This window comes from Tarenaya hassleriana, unplaced genomic scaffold, assembly GCF_000463585.1.
Source record: "Tarenaya hassleriana unplaced genomic scaffold, ASM46358v1 Cleome164, whole genome shotgun sequence".
Classification (NCBI taxonomy): Eukaryota; Viridiplantae; Streptophyta; class Magnoliopsida; order Brassicales; family Cleomaceae; genus Tarenaya; species Tarenaya hassleriana.
In genome coordinates this window covers 32,636-55,206 of record NW_010965062.1, presented here as the reverse complement: position 1 = coordinate 55,206, position 22,571 = coordinate 32,636, and the positions used below count along the sequence as shown (strand labels likewise).

The following is a 22,571-nucleotide window of genomic DNA, read 5'->3' as shown; positions in this document are numbered from 1 at the left end:
GAAATTTTAAAAATATAGATATTTAACTCTTGTAAAATATTTTTAATTTTAAAAATAAATATTAAAGTTATATACGAAATAGAACATATTATTTTAGAATTTTCAAAATTTACCAACTTATCGAACAATTTTTTTTCTTTTGAAAATTCATGTTTCTTTAGACGACTATCCCTATTTTCTTTGTATGTATTTTTTTATATATTGCAAGCATACGATATCCCTCTAACTTACCTGTAGAGCACTCAATTGGGACACTTTTTATTATATGCCTTTAATCCAAACTAAAATCATAACAGTCATTACTAAACCAAAGAGTTCAGAAGAAATATGTACCGACCAAAAGCAATATCTAGTGTTAATTCACATGGTGAAAACAAGAAAGAAAGGATGCTCAACCATATCCTTTCATGGATATGAAACCCATTTGTCAAATTTGGGGTGGACGTTTCGGATTTCAGTTCGGTATTCAAGCGATTCGGTTCAGGAACAGTATTTTCGGTTTTATAAAAAGTGTACCAAACTAAAACCGAATATTAAACGGTTCGATTCTGTTCGGTTTTAGTATCGATTCGATTCGGAACAGTACCATTATATAAATACCAAATAAATATCAAACTATAATATTTACAGATATATTAGTGTGAGATTCGAATTTTGGTTCAATATTCATACGGTTCGGTTCGTAAATGGTTCATTCGATTCCATAAAAAGTGTGCCAAATTAGAACTGAACGTTATTCGGTTTAATTCGGTTCGGTTTCGGATCGGAACTAAATTCCAGAAATCGAAGTCCCCACCCCAAGTAAAAATCACATTTTCTTTTCTCGCCATGCTTTTATCATCAGCTTCTGATCAGCAAAACAAGGTTTAAAAAATAGCATACAATTAAAGCAAATTAACCCAAAGGAGATTGTATTCCACTATGCTACACAATTCCCAGTGTGAGATAAATCACAACTCTTCATGTGTGAGTTGCTTTTACTGCACAAAGCCCAGGGAAAAAGAGAAGCCAACAGAGACTCGAATCAAAGAAACAGGCAAGACTCAGATAGTTTTTCCACTGCCAAACACAATTGCTCTCACACGAAAAGGCTCAAGTCCAGAATGCATTTATCAAATTAAGAGACTTGGAAAATATTACCTCTCACCAAGCAAGTTATATTTTCTGCTGCTCGGGTTACACGGGCAACCACCAAATGGAGCCAACAGACGGTTACACGTACTTCTGAAATCGAGTCCTTCATCAGAGTAACTGAAAAAATTGCAACGGGAATGACGTACCCGCGCTTAAAATCTAACGAGAAAGAAGCTGTCTCCACCAATCATAACTCGTCTCTCCGAACATTGCCTCTATGCTGTTCATATAGCCTTTCTCCACCATGCCTTTGGTAGCCGTGCACTTTCTCCTTGTATCTTGGTCCCGAGGTCTGAGAACTCTCTTTCGCTTGGCCTGCATTACCAACAGGCTGGTACTTGTAATGGGAATTCTGCCTCGGCCTATCCCTGCTTGAAAATGGCTTCTGACGGTGCAAATCATCTTGCGCCGCTGAACCCCAATCTCCTCGGGAGTCATGACCCCTCCCGTAATGTCGAAACTGGTTTGTGTTCTTGGGGAACCCTGAATTCGAGTTTTGCTCTAAATGAACATCTTTATTTGTTGGTGCTTGGGATTGAGACCGAGCGTGTCTATCAGGTGGTGTCGTCCTCCATTCTCTAGTGAACCCTTGTTGCCCATCACCAGGTGTATCCTTTTCATTAGCTCTACCAGCTTCAACTCTTGTACTTTCAGATCCACCGAACTTGTCTGCTTTTTGATCCGAGGAAATGGGTGTCTGCTTCTTCGGTTGCCATTGAGAAGATGATTGATCTCCTCCGGTACCATGATTTTCTTTCGAAGCACCCGGCGAATCTGGTTGACTTGCACCAGAACCCAAATGCTGCACATAACCTCTATTAGAAACTCGACGATTGGCTTTTTTGTTGTCACCATAGTTACTTCCTCCACCTTTGTTGCCTCTGAAAGTTTGCTGCATGTTGTGGATGGTCATCTGATCCTTTCCAATAGCAACAGCTTGAGGAGCAGTCGCTGTGGAGTTCAGATTTTCAGGAATCATATTCCAGCCATCACCCCATTCATCATCATGAGATGTGGTTTGCTCTCTGACAAAACCTATGTCTTTCTTCGTGGGTTGATGATAATTCACTGTTCTTTGCACATTCTGATCAGAATTTACAATTTGCCCATCTTCCAAAGCTTTAGTCGATCCAACAGGTCCGCGCGGGCGCCATGATCCACGCACTCTACCATGTTTGTTCTGCCTACCATTCCCATGCCTCGACTCTGAAACAGATCCAGATTTCTCCATGGCTGAATCGGAATGGTGGAGAGTTTCAGTACCTTCAGAACCACTATTTTCATTCTGGGCATTTTCTGGAGTTTCTGGAGCAGCTACTTCCTTTTCACTGACACTTTGCTCAGCCATTTCTTTTGCTATGGGCTTCGGTACATATCTCTCCATCTCCACTCTCTTGCTTTTAGAATTGTTCTGAACTTGTTGCCCACTCTTTGCAGAGGAAACAGATTCAGCCACACATTTCTGGTTTGCTTCAACTGGGGTATCAGCTTTCTGCTGTGCGCGCACAGGCGCCCAGACAACAGCATCGGTGCCATGAAACTTCTCAGCGAGCTTATTCCCCTGTGAATTTCTTTGAGGCCTACCTGAATGCTGAGATTTCCACAGATTCTTTGCCCTGCCTCCTGCCCCCTCATTAGCCAAGGAAGTGATACACTCAGCAGGATCACCTGACTCTTTTGAATCCATTTGACATGGAACTGAGTCCGATCCCAACTGCATTTCTGCAACCTTTTCCTTACCAGTCTCAATTGATTCATCCTTAGATTTTGTTTCTTCTCCCACATGTCCTGAAGTACTACCATCTGTTGTTGTCTCCTCAACCCTAAGCTTTTTCTTACCGTTCCTATTATTTTTTCTTTTTGGGTAGGTTGACTCAGTTGTCATGCTCGATCTTGCAAGCGTATCTGTGTTACAGCTTAGTACACCTTCATTGACAACATCGGGAGATGGAACACCAACAACTGCCTCGCGTGTATCAGTAGCATGAGAGTTCCCAGCCACTTTTTTCTTAAAAACGACATTCTGCTTCTGCTTATAACCCACACGATTTTGCTTTAAGGCACCACCATCATGAACACGTGAAAAATTATCCATTTGAATGGGATCTGCATTTATCACATCCTCGGTTAAAGTTGTTACTTCTTGCACATCACTCTTTCTAATCTCCCCAGTTGGCTCCTCATATATTTCATCTCCAAATGTGGTTTTTGCCTCAAGGAATGGTTGCACAGCATGGCCTGCTACCAAATTGAAGCTTGATGGCAAAAGGGCAGTTGAAAGAGACTCAGGATCCTCGGTTGCACAAGATGCAGCTTCCACGCTCTTAGCTGAATCTTCCTCTACTTGGGTGCGCCTATTCAACTCTTCTAGTTTTGAATGAGCCTTAGCCCGCTGATCTCTTGCTCTTTCTTCCTCCTCTTTCTGGCGCTGTAGAGCACGCTGCATGGCCAACTCTCTCATCCTAAAACGCTGATTACATAATGTGTCAAACTTTCGGTCAAACCAGAGGGGAAAAGTGGAAAAATAAGACGAAAAAAATAATAACAAGAATCATAAGAAAGTTTCTACCTGGCTATCACTTGAATCTGTAGATAAAGTCTCCCCCTCTTTCTTCCATAGAGGATCAGGCACAGGCTTATGCTTGGAATCCGTATTCAACGGGTCACCCATATGGGCTTTTGCAAAGTTCTCCGGGTTTGTAGATGATATTGCTCTGGAGGAGCCTGAAACAGCAGCTTTCTTTCGCCAACCATCACTGTCTTCATTGATCACTCTTCCTTTGCTCTGATGATCCGCTTTGCCTTGAGTCCCATGAGCAGGTTTCCTGTGCATACAAACATTAAATTTTTCCCAACGTATAGCACAGCAGAAACCACCAAAGTACTATTGATCCATCACAACTGACCTGGATATGGCTGCTTGTTCAGGGTTCCTAATTGCGGCTTGATCACCCGTTCCATAGAAGCCTCGGCCCTTGCTATCATTATCTTGAACAGTTCGAGTATTTCTTGTTGAAACTTTTTTTACCGAACTTTCAGAGCTGATTGTACGCCGTTTGCTCCCTTGCTCGTCGTCGCTACTGGAGACAGATGAGGAGGCATGTTGCCGACCATCACCAGTACGGGTTTTTGCATTTAAGCCCTCTATTTTTTTACTCAAACTGGGATCTCCAGGGGCAACATTTTCTTCCTTGCTAGTTTGAATATCACCACCAGCCTCAAGCAATACTTGTTCATCATGCAACTTTGATTTGACAGTGTCAAAAGAACCACCTTCCCAGGTCTGCGAAGAAGTCTCTGAACTGACAAATATTCTTCTCGACTCCATATTTCTATCATTTCTGACTTCTGCTTTCCTGTCACAGTTTGAAGATGAACTCTGTTTAACTTCGTTATTACGACTTCGTAATTAATTCTAAATATAGTTACAATTGATTCTAAAAAAAGGTGGCAAAAAAATCATCTCTCTTATTTTATTTGTATATCAGTTATATCCGTTCGGACTTTTTTAACCGAAAAGTGAGTTAAAATTGAAATTTTTTTTTTTCGATCGTGTAGACTGAAATAGATGCGAAGTGGGTTATTTGGATAAAAACCCCGAACAAGAGAGGGGCGAAGTTCAGGTCGGCACGGTTCACTAATTTCTTTTATTTTCTAATTTAAAAATGTTTCGATAAATGGAACAAATCCGTCTCCGAAGGCCTTTTGTCCGCCTGCTCCCTAACCATCCCTCCTGTGGCTTCAAAAGAACCTTGTATGGTCCTCGTTCTTGGGAGTGATCAGGTTCGACCTGTTCCGACGCCAATGGCCTCCCAGTCGGACCAAATCCACCTGGACCCGAATGCTTGTTATAACCATAGGGACCTAGTGGCATCCCAACAAAAGGCATATCCTGATTGTGCGGGTTGTAGTGCCCCATTGGAGGACCATAGTAGCCTTCATAGGGTACAGGACCGGGGTAAAACCCGGGTCTAATCGGCATCCCTGGACGGACATAAGAATCCGGCATTGGAGGTGTGTACATATCTCCATGTGCAGAGTGGTCACCCCTAGGACCAGTACCGTGTCCAGGAGCAGCTGGAACCTGAGGATAATATGGAAATGGGTCCATCGGAAAGCCCCCAGGACCAACTCCAACTGGGGGTCCATACGGTGGGGGGCTCCCTCTGTACCAAACACCGCCTGGATGATTACCCATTGGAGGGCCACGCCAACTGTCAAAGTGATGAGGAGAAGGAAAATTAGCATTAGGATACGGTTGAAGACCACGAGTATCCATTTGCCTTTCCTCTATGAAATGCCTGGGTCCATCTTCACCATACGGTTGATGATCTCTTCTCCACGTATTGACTTCTCCACTCCTTACATTAGCGTCTGCAGGAAAGCCATCTGTAAACAGGATATGGTCTTAGAGAATGTGGCGAAAAAATGTGTACGAAATATGGACAGGTAATGCAAAGACATGATCCCTCAGAAGCTTCCAGACAAACAAGCACAAAGGACCAGGCCCCTCTCAGAAAAGTTTATCACAAGGAAATAATCAACTTTTGAATTAAAATGTGTACACTTGCATCCCTTCTGATGAAGACAAGAAAGAAAATTGAGAGCAAGAACCTTGTAGAGAATTTATACCTTGCTCTTCTGCAGTTGTTGATCTTCCAAATGATGATCCAGGACAAACATGTGGACCATGATCTGCAAATAAATAGTTCATAACTACCATCTCTAACAAGTCAAATCTACTTACAAAACTAAAATTCATCCCATCCACAATATAAAATCCAAGTGATCCTAAGACCTAAGAAATTACATCTAAGCACCACTGGTGCCGCACAGGTTGAACCGAAGAAGTGTGAACCAACACCAAGCCAGAAAAGCAATCCTCTCAAAATGTTTAGTTTTTAAGCATTCTTGTCCCGGCCCTAAAGAACAATCCTTTTGGATTCTCCACCCTTTTGATATTTGCTTTAAACAAAACAAAGCATGAACCCAGAACAGTGATGCGTTTATAAGAATTAACTCCTAGTTAATGTTATCGAAATAAATGAACCTATCAACACTCGCACAGGCACTACTAGAGATAGGTCCGACTAATTTCAAGACAGAAGTACAAGCCACGGTCTAAACGCTAATTCGAGCCAAACCGCAACATTTTCGGCTAACTATAAAAGTGAATGAGATGTTAACTAACTCTCAAACAGCGCAATAAGATAACTTACAGTAAGATGCTGGTGAAAACATATTTTTTCCCTTGTTTCTATGGAAAATTCCGGTGGTTCGCTCTGATGGCATTGACAAAGAATGCAACAACAATTTTGACGGTTAAATGCATGATACCTTGTGGTCCTGCGCTCTTTCCTGAACTTTCTTTCTCAGCACCTAGTGAAGGAAAATCTCCAGAAGTCAAAGAAAACCCATAATTCTTTACTGGATCAACTCCCTGCAGAAAACAAGTAAAAACAATGGAGGATAGATTTCAAACACAAAAAGAACAAAAATTAATCAAAAGAGGTATCCATAAACACAGTTGCTATTTGATTTAATGTTTTTTATGCCAAATCACAGCTACTAGTTTTAGATTATGGTTTACAAAATCATATTGACGATCGCAAATATTATAGTTTTTGAAGAATGATCGATCTCAAGCATCAAATTGTCCACAAAATATGGCATTTTGAAATAAAAAAACTTTTAGTTAATATATATTAAAAAAATATATGAAATATATATATATTATAAATTATTTAAATGCAAAACATTTAATATTCAATGTTCAAGATCAGCAAAAATAAAAATAGACAACCGAAAAAAAAATAATATCAATTTTTTTTAAAATATCTAATCTAGATCGACATATCATCACAATTTTTATTATTACAACAACAACATCGTCTTGATCCCAAATTACAATTTTTATTATTAAGTAACAAAAATTAAATGAAAATAAATTAAATATATATTTATAATATATCATTTTGCAAAAATTAATAATTATAAAAATGAGAATTGATTTAAATATTTGAATATTTATAAAAATTAATAAAATAATAAACTTTACATAAATATTTTATTGAAAAGTTTTAAAATAAATTCTAAATATTTTAAACAAAATTATATTATTATTTATATTTGTTTTATATCTTATTGATATCATGGGTCACGGTTTCTATGATGTTCACGTGACTCATCTAACACCATTAAAAATTTAATTTTCTACACGCTCCCTCATTTCGTATTCCTCTCTTTCTTACTGTGTTGATTTTTTTGTCCCTATTCATCTAATCTGATCCATTTGTCTTCATCTCCGACACAGCTTTACTCTCAGGCCATCTCACGCCTCGGAGAGAGCGAATGCAAGGCACGCATAAAGCGTCTAGGCGTGCCTTTTCAAACTAAGCTCTCAACAAACAAAGTGGAAACGCCAAGATTATAGTTAATGCATATGCTAGGCAGTGTTGACAAACAAAGACAATTATCTGAAGTGAAGAACCTTACCAACTTCTCTGCCGTATGTTGGCCCCATACTGCAGAATTCTCTGGCGCAGCTTCAGCAAAGCGGGATAACTGCGAACTACCAGGTCTCGTCTCTGCACTATTCGGACGCAGTGGCCCAACCTGATTAGATGGTAACACACCAGACGCTGATGAAGGCCGAGAGTTTGAATTCCATGCATTAGCAGACGATTCATGCGCTCTATCACTACCAGCAGTTGATGGTCGAGTACAAGTTCCACCAGAAGAAGAACGATTACTGAGATGACTTGCAGAACCACCGCTTTCATTCCGTGGTGACAATGGCGATGAACCCCATGCGTTCAGAGATGATTTGCTGCCCCAACTAAGGGTTCCCCTATAGTTATCCGCCAGAAAGAGAAAATTAACAAACTACAAGATTTGAGGGACCAAAAATTTAGAGGTGTATAAACTTACTTAGGCACAATTTCCACATTTGGGTCAAGACCCTGATTTTCTAACCTTAAATGGCAGAAAAAAGTGATTAGTACTAACTAAATAACAGATGAGCATATCACATCAAAAAAATAAAGCGAGCATAATTAACTTGACCAAGTATTCATTAAATACCTTTGGCTCGGTAAATTAATGGGTTTTGGGACTGCAATCTTTCCTAGTATAGTCATGCCACTTCTTCTTGCAGTACTCCATCGGCTGACCATCGTAAAGAGCGGTGATTTTTTGTCGTTAAAGACATAATCAGCAACCAAAAAAATCAATGAAAAAGTGAGCATAGGAAATAGACGCAGTAAAAGACCTAAATAATAAAACATTTACATTTGAGTTTTATTGAAGGCAAGATAACATTCAGCTTTCACAGAAGTTGCGTTAATACATATTCTACACGTACTTTTCAGCTATTCTCCTGCATTAAACTAGCTTGTGCTCTTACAGAATCCTAGCGCTGAAGAAAGTGAGACTAGCGGTCTCAAATTCTACTTGAATTCTAGTAAAGATCAAGTCTAGGCTGACCATCAACCAAACAAGCTTACAAAAACAAAGAAAAGCACCAAATCCTAAGTTCCTTGCATCTGTGGCCCCTAACACAGACTTTGTAGCAATCATTGTATGCTACATATATAGCCTAGCTCCACAAAAATTGCTTCTATATTTCAGCAGTAAGCATGATATGCCCATGTCGAAAACACTGATGTATAACCAGTAAACAATACATAAAGAAGTATTCCAGACATAAAAAACAATGTCTTAAAGATGATACTGTTGTTGTTTGACAAAAAATCTTAACATTGTGTGAAAACACGGTGAATTTTACAACAAGGTTTAGATTTATAATTAAAGAAAGGAACCTTCGATCTCCTGCTGTGCTAGAGGTCATTATTCAGCAGCTACTACAGAACCATCCAAGCCTCAAACCTGTATACGAGACATGAAAAAGCATATACATAAATAACATTCCTATCTAGAAAAACTCAAATCCTAAGGATCAAACCGAACTGACCCTGGAGAACTAAGCTATTCAAATCACTCACCTGATAATTTTTGGATAATCGAATTGCTTCAAAAAACAAGAGAAATCAAAATTATATAGCCACCACCTAAGTGCCTATGCAAATTCATGCACATGAAGAGCTAGAGCTAATGTTGAAGCTAACTGAGTTGATTTTCTAGAACCAGAATTTATTCCCAAAATCCAAAACATTTGCACAGTATCCTATGAATCCAAGAACTTCGATCCTTATACACATAAGGATTCATCAACATAATTCACGCCCCATATCAACAACTAATCACTTCAAGAGGGATCACAAACGTTCACTCGATGAATTTACAAACTTTTCGTCACTAATCACCATCATTGTACCTCGCGATTCCACCAAAAAACGAACCCAAATCAGAAGCGACAAACGTAAACAATGGAGATAGCGAAACCACTTACCTTCGATCAGAAAAGGGAAAATAAACCGACCTCCTTCGACGACCCTCGTAAACCCTAGATACTAGGCAAAACTCGAAACGGAATCAAAAGAACAACGTGGGAAGAGAGATGAAGATCGGATCGCTTTCACCGGGTGTGGAATTGAAACCGAAGAAGGAGAGTGATTGAGAAAATGAGGAATCTGCCAAGAAAAAACGAATCGAAGTGAAAAAAAAAATTCCGTTCAAAGTTTTTGTTTCTTTTGATCGAGAGAACAAGTGGGGAAAATAAGCAATTGGGTCTCATCCATTTAACGTGTACACCGCCAAAAACATAACACATTTTTTTTCTTTGAAAAGACGAAATTACCCTTAATAAATACACGATATTTATCCGTTCGAAAATAATTTCGTTATTACGACTTCGTAATTAATTCTAAATATAGTTACAATTGATTCTAAAAAAAGGTGGCAAAAAAATCATCTCTCTTATTTTATTTGTATATCAGTTATATCCGTTCGGACTTTTTTAACCGAAAAGTGAGTTAAAATTGAAATTTTTTTTTTTCGATCGTGTAGACTGAAATAGATGCGAAGTGGGTTATTTGGATAAAAACCCCGAACAAGAGAGGGGCGAAGTTCAGGTCGGCACGGTTCACTAATTTCTTTTATTTTCTAATTTAAAAATGTTTCGATAAATGGAACAAATCCGTCTCCGAAGGCCTTTTGTCCGCCTGCTTTAAAGACATTAAGTCCTTTGATATATTATTACATATATAATTAGGGGGTTCGTTCGTTTATTTATTTAATTATTTTCTATTTACTTTTTGAAAAAATTATATCGAAATTTTTTATATTAAACTTGTTAACTTAGGTTCAATTTTTATTGAAAATTTTTTGTTTTTAAGGAAACTTTTGTTTTTGTTATAATTTTTATATCCCTTAACGTAAGTAACTAGTTTAAATTTGATTTTTCGATTTTATAAAATTTATAAATTTATGACATTTGTTTTTGATTGGAACGTTACTCTATTTGGATTGGTTGAATTTTACAGAACTAAATCGAAATTTAAGACAAACTTTATCCGTTAATGATTTTTCTTTTTTGTTGCCTTCCTATTTTTTTGGGACTTGAATCTAATAAATACTACACCATATCCACAAGAGAATTAATGAAGTAATATGAAGAATCAATAGGTATTCAAAGCTTTGTCCACTCTTTACTTCCCATCAATTCTAAAATGTAAAACTTTAATCTTGTTTATTCGATCATTTAAAATCTCTCGTGTAATATTTTGATAAAAGATTAGACTAGATCATAGGATAAAGATAGATTTTTTTTATAAATAGGATAAAGATAGATCAATCCAAGTTTGCGTCTCCGTTTGAAAAAAGACATTTGTATGAATTTTTCCATTTTCCGATGATAAAACTGGTAAACTTTCGAATTATAATAAACAATATATTAACCTATATATATATATATATATATATTTGAGAAGATATGGAGGTATGTTTCTTCTGTTTTTTAATTATATATATACACACACTCTATTATCGTTAACAATGATCGAAAATTATGTAATGTACATAGAACCCACGAAGTAAGTGTAACACGTATGATTTTATTGTGGTTAGATTATTAATATAAGACATAAGTAACGTATTTTTATCAACAGGAAATAATAATTTGGTAGATGTAACATGTAGAAGATAAAATATATGTAAAAATTATTAGTTCAAGGGAAACTAATATATATTAAATACTAAACTTTGAAAATTTTCCAATAGAAATATTAAATTTCTACATGATTTAAAATCCCAATAGATCTATTAATGTTAATGTTAAGTGTTCGAAATTCGTTACCAACCGAACATATGATGAGGCTTAGGGGTGGGCATCCGGATCGGGTTAATCGAGTTCGGGTATATCCGAACCGATTAATCGATTTTCGGATCGGTTCGGGTTTCGTTAAAATAACCGATCGGACGGTATACCTCTATAACCGATCGGATCGATTCGGTTCGGGTAAATAACCGATCGGGTTCGGTTATCCAATTAAACCAAAATAAATTAAAACTAAGGTTAATTAATTAGGGTTAGAGGTAATATATCTCTTTCATTTGAATCTCCTTCTACAGCCACAAACTAAGTCTGCTGGGTTGTCTCCCTCTGTCGAGTTCGAGTTTCAGCTCCGCCCAACTCCGCCCAGCACCGTCGAGTTCTGAACTTCTCCTCTCCGTCGGCGTCGAGCTCTGCTTCTTTTGCTGGAATCGAAGTCGAGCTTCTCCTCTTCGTCGGCGTCGAGTTCTGCTTCTGCTGGTAGAATCTTTGACGAGCTTCTCTCCGTCGAGTTCCGCCAATCTGTGCTTCTTTTCGCCTGGGTCTTCACTCTCTGCTGCTAGAATCGAACATGAGCCTTGTCACGTATCAGGAACCCAGATCTGAAAACAATATGGCTTGAATATATAGAGCACGTACAGAGCAATTTATACAGAAGGCTATCGTTTTAACCTAAGCTACAAAACAGGAAACGAAATCTGTTTGTATAACAACTTCCCATATTTGCGGAACACATAAGCTATCCCAATACCCCCCTCAAGTTGGAGCATATATGTCATGGATGCCCAACTTGTCGAGAAACCGATCGAACTCTTTTTTGCCGAGTGCTTTGGTGAAGATATCCGCGAGTTGGTTGACAGTAGAGACGTGTCTTGGGAGAATGGTTCGATTGTTGAGATGATGACGGAGGAAATGGCAGTCGACTTCAATGTGCTTGGTGCGTTCGTGAAAGACGTCATTAGCTGCAATTTGAAGCGCCGATTGACTGTCGGAATGGATCGCCATTGGGACTTGGTGACTGACACCGAGAGAATGAAGCAATCCCTTTAGCCACAACAACTCACATGTGGTGACAGACAACGCCCGGTACTCAGCTTCCGCAGAGGAGAGAGAGATGATGTGCTGCTTCTTCGACTTCCATGATATCGGCGATTGCCCGAGTTGAATAATCCAGCCAGACAACGATTTTCGGGTGGTAGGACAGCCTGCCCAATCAGAATCACATCAACTGTATAAACGTAGATCAGAGTCCGAGCGGAGTAAAATACCTTGCCCTGGCCGAAGTTTCAGATATCGCACAACTCGGAGAGCCGCTTCCTAGTGATCAAGGCGTGGTTCTTGCATGAATTGAGATAGCACATGGACCGCATAAGTGATATCAGGTCGGGTTGCGACTAAGTATAACAACCTGCCCACAAGTCGTCGATATGGCTCTGGATCCCGCAGAGGTTCGCTAGTAGACAATCCAAGTCTGTGATTTTGGTCGAGCGGGAATGAAGCCGGCTTAGCACCCAAGAGACCTGTCTCAGTGAGGATATCTAATGTGTATTTCCGTTGGCATAGATAAATGCCCGAGGGATTGCGAGCAACCTCTATGCCGAGAAAATACTTCAGGGGGCCAAGATCTTTCATGTGAAAACATGTGTCGAGGTAGGTTTTGAATTCCTTGACTGATGTTGGTGAGTTTCCCGTAACAAGAAGATCGTCCACATAAATCAAGACATGTATCCGTGTGCCTCCTTTGTCAAACACAAAAATAGAATGGTCCGATTGTGTCTGAACAAAGCCATATAAGCGAAGAGCAGAACCAAGCTTAGCAAACCAACATCTCGGAGCTTGTTTTAATCCGTATAAAGATTTCCTCAATCGATAGATTAAGTGAGGATTTTCCGAAGAAAAACGGGTGGGGGTTTCATATAGACCTCGTCTTCAAGGTCTCCATGTAGAAATGCGTTGTGGACATCCATTTGATGAACGTCCCATCGACGAGCCGACGCTACAACAAGAAATGTTCTTACTGTAACCAACTTCGCAACCGGAGCGAATGTTTCATCATAATCAATGCCTTGTTTGTTTCACACGCAAGCATACATCGCATTGCTTATTAGCAAAATAACTATCATCTGCAAAATCAAAACTTCGAATCTTCGCAAGAACGGTTGATGAAGGATGTCCCATACGTTTGTGCCACACGTCAAACGAATGAGAATCTGTTACTCGCGTCACTGCTAAATTCGCTGCACTTCTAATAATGATAAAGCCCCGCTTTCAACTCACCCGCTCCAATCGGCGTCTTGGTAGTGCGGTCCTGGATGAGACAGAAGGTTCGGGCAAATGTCACATAAGAATCAGATTCAGCCAGGAGTTGCGAAACAGAGATTAAGTTGGTATGTAGACCAGGAACGTATAGCACATTCGTCATTCTGAGGTGATTTCCAAGATAAACAGAACCCGATTCAACAGACAAAACTTGTCGACCATCCAGAAGAACAACTGAGCAAGGCGAGATCGGAGAGGGATCATGCAACCAAATCTAATTCCCGTCATATGCTGAGAACAACCAGTATCTAAAATCCAAGAGATGATAGAAGGCATACCAGACAGTTTCGGGGGAATCCGATTTGTTGCCGTTGAGGAGATTCATTAAAGTCTTCCACTGAGCCTCTGTTATGCCGGCGAGAATGTCTCTGTCTGCTGAATGAACTGCAACAGAGGAAGCAGATACAACATCATTCGGGGTTACCTGAGCAGAATTTGCACGAGCCACAGGCATTCGGTTTCGAACTCCTGGGTTTGAGGGAACAGAGATTCCCCTTCCTCGGCCGGCGCGATTACGGGGTCTGTCCCCCCACCATTCTAGGAAACCAATCAATTTGAAACAGCTTTCAGCAGCATATCCATTTCGCCCGCAGTTGGAACAGACTGTGGTTGCGTCTCTGTTAGTTGGAACGCGCTCAGCCATTTTCGGTTTGGGTTTCGAATCGGTTCGTACAGAGTATGCCATTACCTCTGCTTTCTCGTCAGATGAAAACGAGATTCGGTGAGTATCTTCCTCTTGAATCACTGTGTTGTACGCCTCTTCGAGAGTTGGGAGAGGAAGTCGAGAAAGAAGATTGGATCTCACCATGTTGAATCTCGGTTCATCCAGACCAATGAGAAATTCAAACAGTCGATCTTCATTTCTTTCTTTCTCGAGTACAGTTGCAATGTCGCATGTGCACCTTCCACAACGACAAACCTTCAATGATCGAAAGTTGGCCAGATCATTCCAGAGCTTAGTGAGCTTTCCAAAATACGATGGAATCGTCATTCCGTTCTGCTTGCAATTGGCCAGCTCGCTTCGGATCTTGAGGAGTCGAGGGGCTGTTGTTTTCTCAAATCTGCGTTTGAGATAATCCCATAGGTCAGTGGCAAATTCTCGGTGTACCACGTCGGATCGAAGATTCGGGATGTAATATTCTGCGAAAATAGATTTCCATATACAGAGGAAACTACCACACCTTCCACGGGTTTGACAATGCTGCCGACTTCCTCCTCGTTATCTCCCAGTGACTATGACGAGATCATCTCCTCTCGGGCTGAATCGACATCGCCAAACTCGACAGCACAACAGCAATTTAGTGCAGAATCGAGCAACACGTCTCAGGCCCAGACATCTAATCCTACTAGCAATTCCTCTGATACAGACTCTGGTTCGACGTCCCAAGCAGAAATTCAGCCGCTTTTGTCTTCAACTTCGACTGAAAATGATACAGAAATTCGACCAGATACGTCTTCGCCACCTGATCAGATTTTGCTTGGATGCGACCATCGCCAAAGATTTCCGAATGTTTTGCTCAAGCAATTTGAGACGAACGCAATGCAAACATCGACGTTTTCATCCTCAGCTTCATCAGGTACAACATTCTCGATTGTTGATTATGTTTCGTATAACAGACTTTTGCCATTGCATATGGCTTTCCTTGCTGCGGTTAATACAGAAACCGAGCCCCGCACGTACAAACAAGCAGTTCACGATGAACGTTGGAGATCTGCAATGCGCGATGAATTGCATGCGCTGGAGAAAAACGGCACATGGACTCTAGAACCATTGCCACCTTCTAAGAAACCCATTGGCTGCAAATGGATTTATCGAATTAAGTATCGATCTGATGGCTCGATTGAACGACGAAAGGCTCGGTTAGTTATTCTTGGGAATAAACATATAGAAGGCTATCGTTTTAACCTAAGCTACAAAACAGGAAACGAAATTGTTTGTATAACAACTTCCCATATTTGCGGAACACATAAGCTATCCCAATAAGCCTCTCCGTCGGCGTCGAGCACTCCTTCTGCTACTGGAATCGTCGGTCTTTGCCTCGTGTCTCCGTCGAGCCCTGCCGTGTCTACTTGATATACCTTTCCGGGCATACGTCAGAAAGAGGAAAAGCGCAGGGGAGAAGAACAAAATTCCAGGAAATGCAAAGGAAGAAGAGGAAGCAGAAAGGAGCAATGGCATAACAGAAGAGGAGGAAGATGCATGAGCTGGCTCGACGACGGGGACAATGTGATTAGAGCTACAGGCTATGGGAATGCATCGATCACCTATTAATTAGCTAATATTCCTTTTTTGTTTGTGTGGGGGGCAGTTTTTTCTGCGAGTGAGGCTCTGGTAGCGTGAGGGGGAAGTTCATGCTTTTTGTTGCTAGCTAAGAAATTGTAAAGGGTGGCATGAGGGGGAAGTTCACGCTAATCAATTCCCAGTCTGTATTGAAATTTCCAGATTCAATACAAGCTTTTGGTTCTTTTTACATCAATTCTCTACCACTACTTCGTCGAGTTTCTCACTGTAAGCTTGTTACTTGCCCATGTTTTCATAAGAGTCCAAATCCAAATTGCATTTTTTAGCATGTAATCTAAATTGTATTTTTTAAGGATAGATTAGGAATTTAGGATGCGATTTCAACAACATTCATGTTTTGGTACAAATAACATGAATGTTGTTTTTTTTTAATTTTCTATAAGACCTTTCATGTATTTTTTTTACGAATATTTGTTTGGATAACCCGAACCGAATCCGAAAAAACCCGAACCGAACCGATTAAGATTATATAACCGATTGGATATGAATATTCCAAATCCGAACAACCCGAATCCGAAAAAACCGAATCCGAATAACCCGATCCGACCCGATCGCCCACCTCTAATGAGGCTTTCACATCATACGCAAAGGAAAAAAAAATTTAAAAATTAAACAAAAAAAATGTTTCCCACAATTAAACAATATATATATATATATATATATATATATATAATATGCACGCATCGTTCTCTTTTTATAATCTGATATTGTGATACTTGGTTTCTAGGGTTTTAGAGATTTTCATTGCAAGAGAGTCTGTTAGGTAACTCTAACACTTGTGTTTAGTGCTTGTGTGTCTTGTGCATAATCTTGAGTGTACATTCAATACAAAAATGTTGGTAAAGATATATAGATATGTATATATAAAAACATGTGCCCATGATCTCATCCATCCGCAAGCACATATCTGAATTATATATATATATATAAATAATTTTTTATGTTATATATATATCTGAAAGCACTTGTAATTTAAATATTTAAAAAATACAATTGTATGTTTATTAAATACTTATGTATGTAAAAAAAATGAAAAAATTGTAAATATTCAAATGGCTGAATTTTACTGAGAGCCAATTTTGCAATTTCGTAGACCTTTTTTCCATTACCGCGTGTATAATATATTGATATTGTTAATATTGTAAAAAAAAATTAGCAAAACAAATAAAATATTGAAAGCCTAATTTGTTCCATTAAACATATTTGTTTGGTTGATTCCGCTGTGAGCGCAGCGCCGCTTCGGTTGAGGGTTTACAGAAGAATCAAAATCGCAAATTGTCAGATTTCTGATTTTGTCTTTTGTTTGAATCTCTTGCGTTGAACCCAATGTGACGACAATGGTTCGGAGAATGGCTGCTTTTATATCGGGTTTGGCCCAAACTCATCTCTTGGAGAAAGTTACTCTGAACAATGTCTTGCGTTGCTCTCCTGTTTCATTTTGTCAGAGATTGGCTTTTTCTGGTGTTAGAGACTGCATAACGTCTAACAAAGAGAGGTTGAGATGTGGATTATATGGTTGTACTGTCGACGATACTGTTGGTTTGTTCCATCAAATGGTTCAGTCTCGTCCCTTACCTTCAATGGTTGATTTCAGTAAACTATTGAGTTGAATCATCAAAATGAAACACCATGATGTTGTGGTTTCTATTTGCAAGCGAATGGATTTGCTCAGGATTTCACATAGTAGCTACACTTTAAGTATTCTCATCAACTGTTTCTGCCACTCAAATCAAATGGGTTCAGGTCTTTCAGTTTTGGGGAAGATCATGAAACATGCTATAAGCCTCATGTTATCACGTTCAACACCCTAATTAATGGATTCTATATCCTGGGTGAAGTTTCTGCAGCACTAAGTTTGGTTGACCAAATGGTAAACGATAGATATAAACCTGACGTCGTAACATTTACTACTTTGGTCAATGGATTTTGTCTCCAAGGTAAAGTTTCTGAGGCAGCGGCTTTAGTTGATCGAATTTTAAAGACAGGTTGCCAACTAGATGTATTTACTTTTGGTGCTATTATAAATGGGTTTTGTAAGGCGGAAGATTCAGTTACAGCTTTGTATTTGCTTATGAAGATGGAGGAAAGGCCCATTAAGGTCAATGTCGTGATTTATAGTATGATTATTAATAGTCTTTTCAAATGTGGACATATAGATGATGCATTAAACCTTTTCAGAAAGATGGATAAGAACAGGATCATACCAAATGTTTTCACATACAATATATTGTTGGTTGTAATGCTCTAGGATGATCCGTGTTATGATATTTTGACTTTATATTAATTAATTGGTTTATGAATGCATTACTTTTCTGTTATATGATTGACATGTTTGTTATATTTCGGTATCCTTGAATCATTAGAGAATGATTCTAAACTCCCTGATCAATTATTGTTGTGGGAACAATGATGAATTAAGACTAGCATGAGGTGTGATCAATGCATTGGATGCAGATCACAATCATGGGTACTCGTTGAGAACGAGTGACTAGATGACCCGCATGAGATTGTCACATGGACAGAGTCATGACTTGAATCTCATACAACAGTTCGTTCTTGTATCCTCATACCTGAGATGTCTAGAGTATCTGATATGAGGAGTGGCGTGTCTTGACTGCGTCAAACGTCATCTTTAACCGGATGATTATAACGGCGTTGATCAGATACGTTCACGAATCATATGAAGATAGTAGACATGCAATATGGGACTTGTCACCTCCTTAACAGGAGAGATATCGCTGGGCCCTCTCGTGGAAGTCGGACTATGAAAAACGCGTGGCCACGCTATAGATGAAGTTGCATCTATTTTATTAGTCGATTTGCCAATACGAGAAAGCGGTTGAACTTGAAGGGTGGCTCAAACCATGCCCTTGTTGAACCTATGATATCGTGAGACAAAGGATCAGAATTCAAGCTGTTAATGCCTTGGTTAGATTATCTCTAACTCAATTCTAAATGGGTGATCATGGCGTCATGCTAGAGGCTAACCATGACTTGTGGTTCGGGAAAGGTTCCGAAGTCACTACCACTTAGAATGGGCCTACAAGGTCACACACCACTAGAGATGGACTTATACGTGAAGAATCCGAAGAATGGAAACGAGATTTGACCGAAACGAGCATGAAAAGGAGTTTTCAGCATGTTGGTCCGGTGCTGACCAAGTTTGGTCAGCCCCAGACCAAGTTTGGTCAGTCCAGGTAGTCCGGAAGTTTGGTCCGAGGTCATCTATCCAGGTCTGGTCTGGCTGACCAAGAGTTGGTCAGCTCCGGACCAGACGCTGGGTCAGGCGGACCGAAGACGTGCGAACGTCGGACTGACCTGACGAACAAGAGACTTGGTCCGGAGCTGACCAAAAGTTGGTTAGCCGGACCAAGGCTCCAGGTCAGGTGGACCAAGCTCTTGGTCCAGCAGACCGGGATCTGGGATTTTCCTAAAATTCGGTTTTAGGGTTTTCTAAGCTTATTTAAGTTTGGGATTTCGTCCAAACTTAATTAAGGCCACCCTAAAACTCAGAGAGACATCTAAGAACCCTAGAGAGTTCATTCTTTTCGTTTTTGGGTTTCTCGGGATTAGATCCGGTCTCTTGAGTTACCCTTTTCTTCACTAATCCTAGCAGATACGTTCCAAATTGTTTGGAATCCTTCTCATCGGTGTGGATACGTATAGAGGAATTGTAACTTCAGTCCTAGGTGATTAAGACAGGCCCCGGATCGATATTTGCTTCAAGTTTCATCGAGAACGAGATAAGTAACGACTCCCTCGGTGATATACACGATCTATCGGGTTTTATCAAGTTTGGTTGTGTGTGACGTGTGACTAAGTTTAGATCTTTCTTCCGCTGCATGAAACCTAGTAAACCAAACCCTAGATCGATATGATCGCATGCTAGGAACCCGTAGATATCCCAACATATATCTTGATAAATAGTCTTGGTATTTTTGGTAGATGGAACGATGTTGTGGAATTAATAAATGATATGATCAAAAGAAAAATCACCCCTAATGTTGTCACTTTCAATGGATTGATCAATATTTTTCAAAGAGGGGAAGTTTTTAGAGGCTAAAGAGTTGTATGACACTACAAAAAAAACTGTATTTACCGACGGCAATTGCGACGGATATTTCCGTCGCTGCCGATATATTCGACAGAAAACGACAGAATTAGGACGGAATTAGTAGGAAAACATTCAGTCGCAACCCATCGTACAGTTCGTCGGTATTTTCGACTATGACCAACGGATATTTTCGTCGGTTAATTTGTCAGATGGATCACTGCGACGGACTTCGACGGATAATTGCGACCGAAATTTCGTCGGAAGAATTTGCGACGCCATCGGACGGGTATATTCCGTCGCAAAAGATGTGCGACGGATGGGTCACTACAAAAAAACTGCGAAATTCCAACGGATTTTTCCAACGGATTAATCCGTTGTAATTTTTCCAACGGATTTCCAACGGTATCCCGTTGGAATCATTCCAACGCATTTCTAACGGATTTCCAACGGACGTCTAACGGATTCATCCGTTAGAAATCCAACGGCATATCAACGGATATTTGAGTTGGAAATTTTCCACGTATATTCCAACGGATTTCCGTTGGAAATAACGTTTGACGAATTTCAACGGCAATCCGTTGAAATTATTCGAACGTTATGAAACGCGGTAATAATTCCGACGGATATCCGTTGGAAATAGTCGAACGTTATAACGTTCGAAATATTCCAACGGATATCCGTTGGAAAGTGTAACGGTAACGAACTTTTCAACGGAATTCCAACGGATATCCGTTGGAAAGTTTCTCTATTTAAAGCACCCGGCCATAATTCGTCCAAACCACTCTCTAAATCACTCTTATACTATTCTTTTACCAAAAATTCTCCTAAAAATGACATCTTCAACAAATCCGAATATTCGTTCGTCCCGACAGTGGATATACGAAAGAGTTGATTCGATTACAAAAGAGGTAACGCAAGAATTCATTAACGGTTTGGAACAGTTTATGAATTTTGCTTCTATGCAGCCGTTGTGTCAAGAACGTGGAAAAATGCTATGTCCATGTACAAGTTGTCGCAATTTTAAATATCGCAGTACAGAAGATGTTTGTAAACATCTATTTCGAAGGGGATTTGTGGAAGATTATTATATTTGGCGATTTCATGGAGAAGAAGTTCGGACAATCACAACGGGACAACATGTCTCGGCCGAGCAGAGGTATGATGTAGATGAAGATGTAAGAAATCCTTATGTTGAAATGGTGACAGATGCTTTTCCTGGGGCGCCATTGGCTGAGCAAAACTTATCACAAGATCAGGAGGAGCCAAACGTCGAAACAAAACGGTTTTTCGACATGTTGGATATGGCAAATCATCCTATCTATGAAGGATGTAAAGAAGGTCAGTCACGTTTATCTCTTGCATCAAGATTGATGAGTATGAAAACGGATTACAATGTCACCGAAAATTGCATGGATTCATTTTGTCAAACGTTGCGTGAATATTTACCTGAAAATAACGAAGCTCCAGAATCGTATTATGATACGAAGGCTATGTTGAAGAATTTGGGAATGCCTTATGAAAAGATTGATGTTTGCAAAAATGGTTGCATGCTGTACTGGGGTGAAGAAAAAGAATTGGTTAGGTGTAAATTCTGTGGGACTAACAGATACCGTCCGAGTAAGAATGTACGGAGACAAACTCCGTATAAAAAGATGTTCTATATGCCAGTATCGTACAGATTGAAGCGTTTGTATGAATCACAACAAACGGCTTCGCATAGGAGATGGCATGCCTCGCATTCTACCGTTGATGGAGAAATGCAACATCCATCAGATGCTTTGGCGTGGAAAAACTTCAACATGGTATTTCCTCAATTCGCTGCTGAGCCTAGGAATGTGTATCTATGTTTGTGTACTGATGGATTTAGTCCGTACGGACAATCTGGCATGCAGTATTCATTATGGCCAGTTATACTTTCTCCGTACAACTTACCACCTGAGATGTGCATGAAAAGAGAATTTATGTTTTTGACATTGTTGATTCCTGGGCCAGAACATCCGAAGAAGAGTTTTGATGTGTATTTACAGCCGCTCATTAAGGAGTTGAAGGATTTGTGGGACATTGGAGTCCACCCGAGGATACACGTTTCACACTTACGATCATGGAAAACATAAATCCACGTTCAATTACGGAGTTTGTATAAAAAGCGGGTCATCGGAAGATCCTGATTTCTTTGGGGTTCTTCGTCAGATTTTCCAACTCCAGTATCCAGGATTAGTCGGGTTGAAAACAATCATATTCAGATGTGATTGGTTTGATACAACGTCGGGACGCGGCTCACGGAAAAATCGATGGGGAGGTATTGACATAAACCCGAAACGTTCATATGCAAAGTACGATCCTTTTATACTTTCAGATCAGGCAGACCAGGTATGCTTCATTCCATATCCGAAACATTCTGCGACATCGGTGAAAAGACGCTAGGGCGAATGAAGCCCTGCTCCACCAACTCGTTCAGCTGCTTCTTCAGCTCGTCCATCTCCGTAGGTGCCATCCGGTACGGAGCCTTTGAGATAGGCTCGGGCCCTGGG

At 39.9% G+C, this 22,571-nt stretch overlaps 1 protein-coding gene across 1 annotated transcript; it reads right to left on the bottom strand.

Moving 5' to 3' along the window:
• Window positions 1–894: 894 nt before the first annotated feature.
• Window positions 895–9,808, bottom strand: LOC104809778 (protein MODIFIER OF SNC1 1-like). Its single transcript, XM_010535856.1, has 11 exons — window positions 9,545–9,808; window positions 8,955–9,021; window positions 8,218–8,301; window positions 8,065–8,109; window positions 7,630–7,984; window positions 6,472–6,574; window positions 5,767–5,829; window positions 4,848–5,523; window positions 4,041–4,535; window positions 3,704–3,959; window positions 895–3,604 (listed from the first exon to the last, which is right to left on the bottom strand). The coding sequence occupies exons 2-11, from the start codon at window positions 8,981–8,983 to the stop codon at window positions 1,322–1,324; spliced, it is 4,389 nt and encodes a 1,462-aa protein (XP_010534158.1). The 5' UTR covers window positions 8,984–9,021; window positions 9,545–9,808; the 3' UTR covers window positions 895–1,321.
• Between the last annotated feature and the right edge of the window lie 12,763 nt (window positions 9,809–22,571).

Coding starts and splice junctions, on each gene's coding strand:
- LOC104809778 (XM_010535856.1), bottom strand. CDS start 8,983: ATGACCTCTAGCACAGCAGGAGATCGAAG. Junction 5,524..5,766: donor AACAACTGCAGAAGAGCAAG/GTATAAATTCTC, acceptor TCCTGTTTACAG/ATGGCTTTCCTGCAGACGCT. Junction 4,536..4,847: donor GAGGGATGGTTAGGGAGCAG/GCGGACAAAAGG, acceptor TTAATTACGAAG/TCGTAATAACGAAGTTAAAC.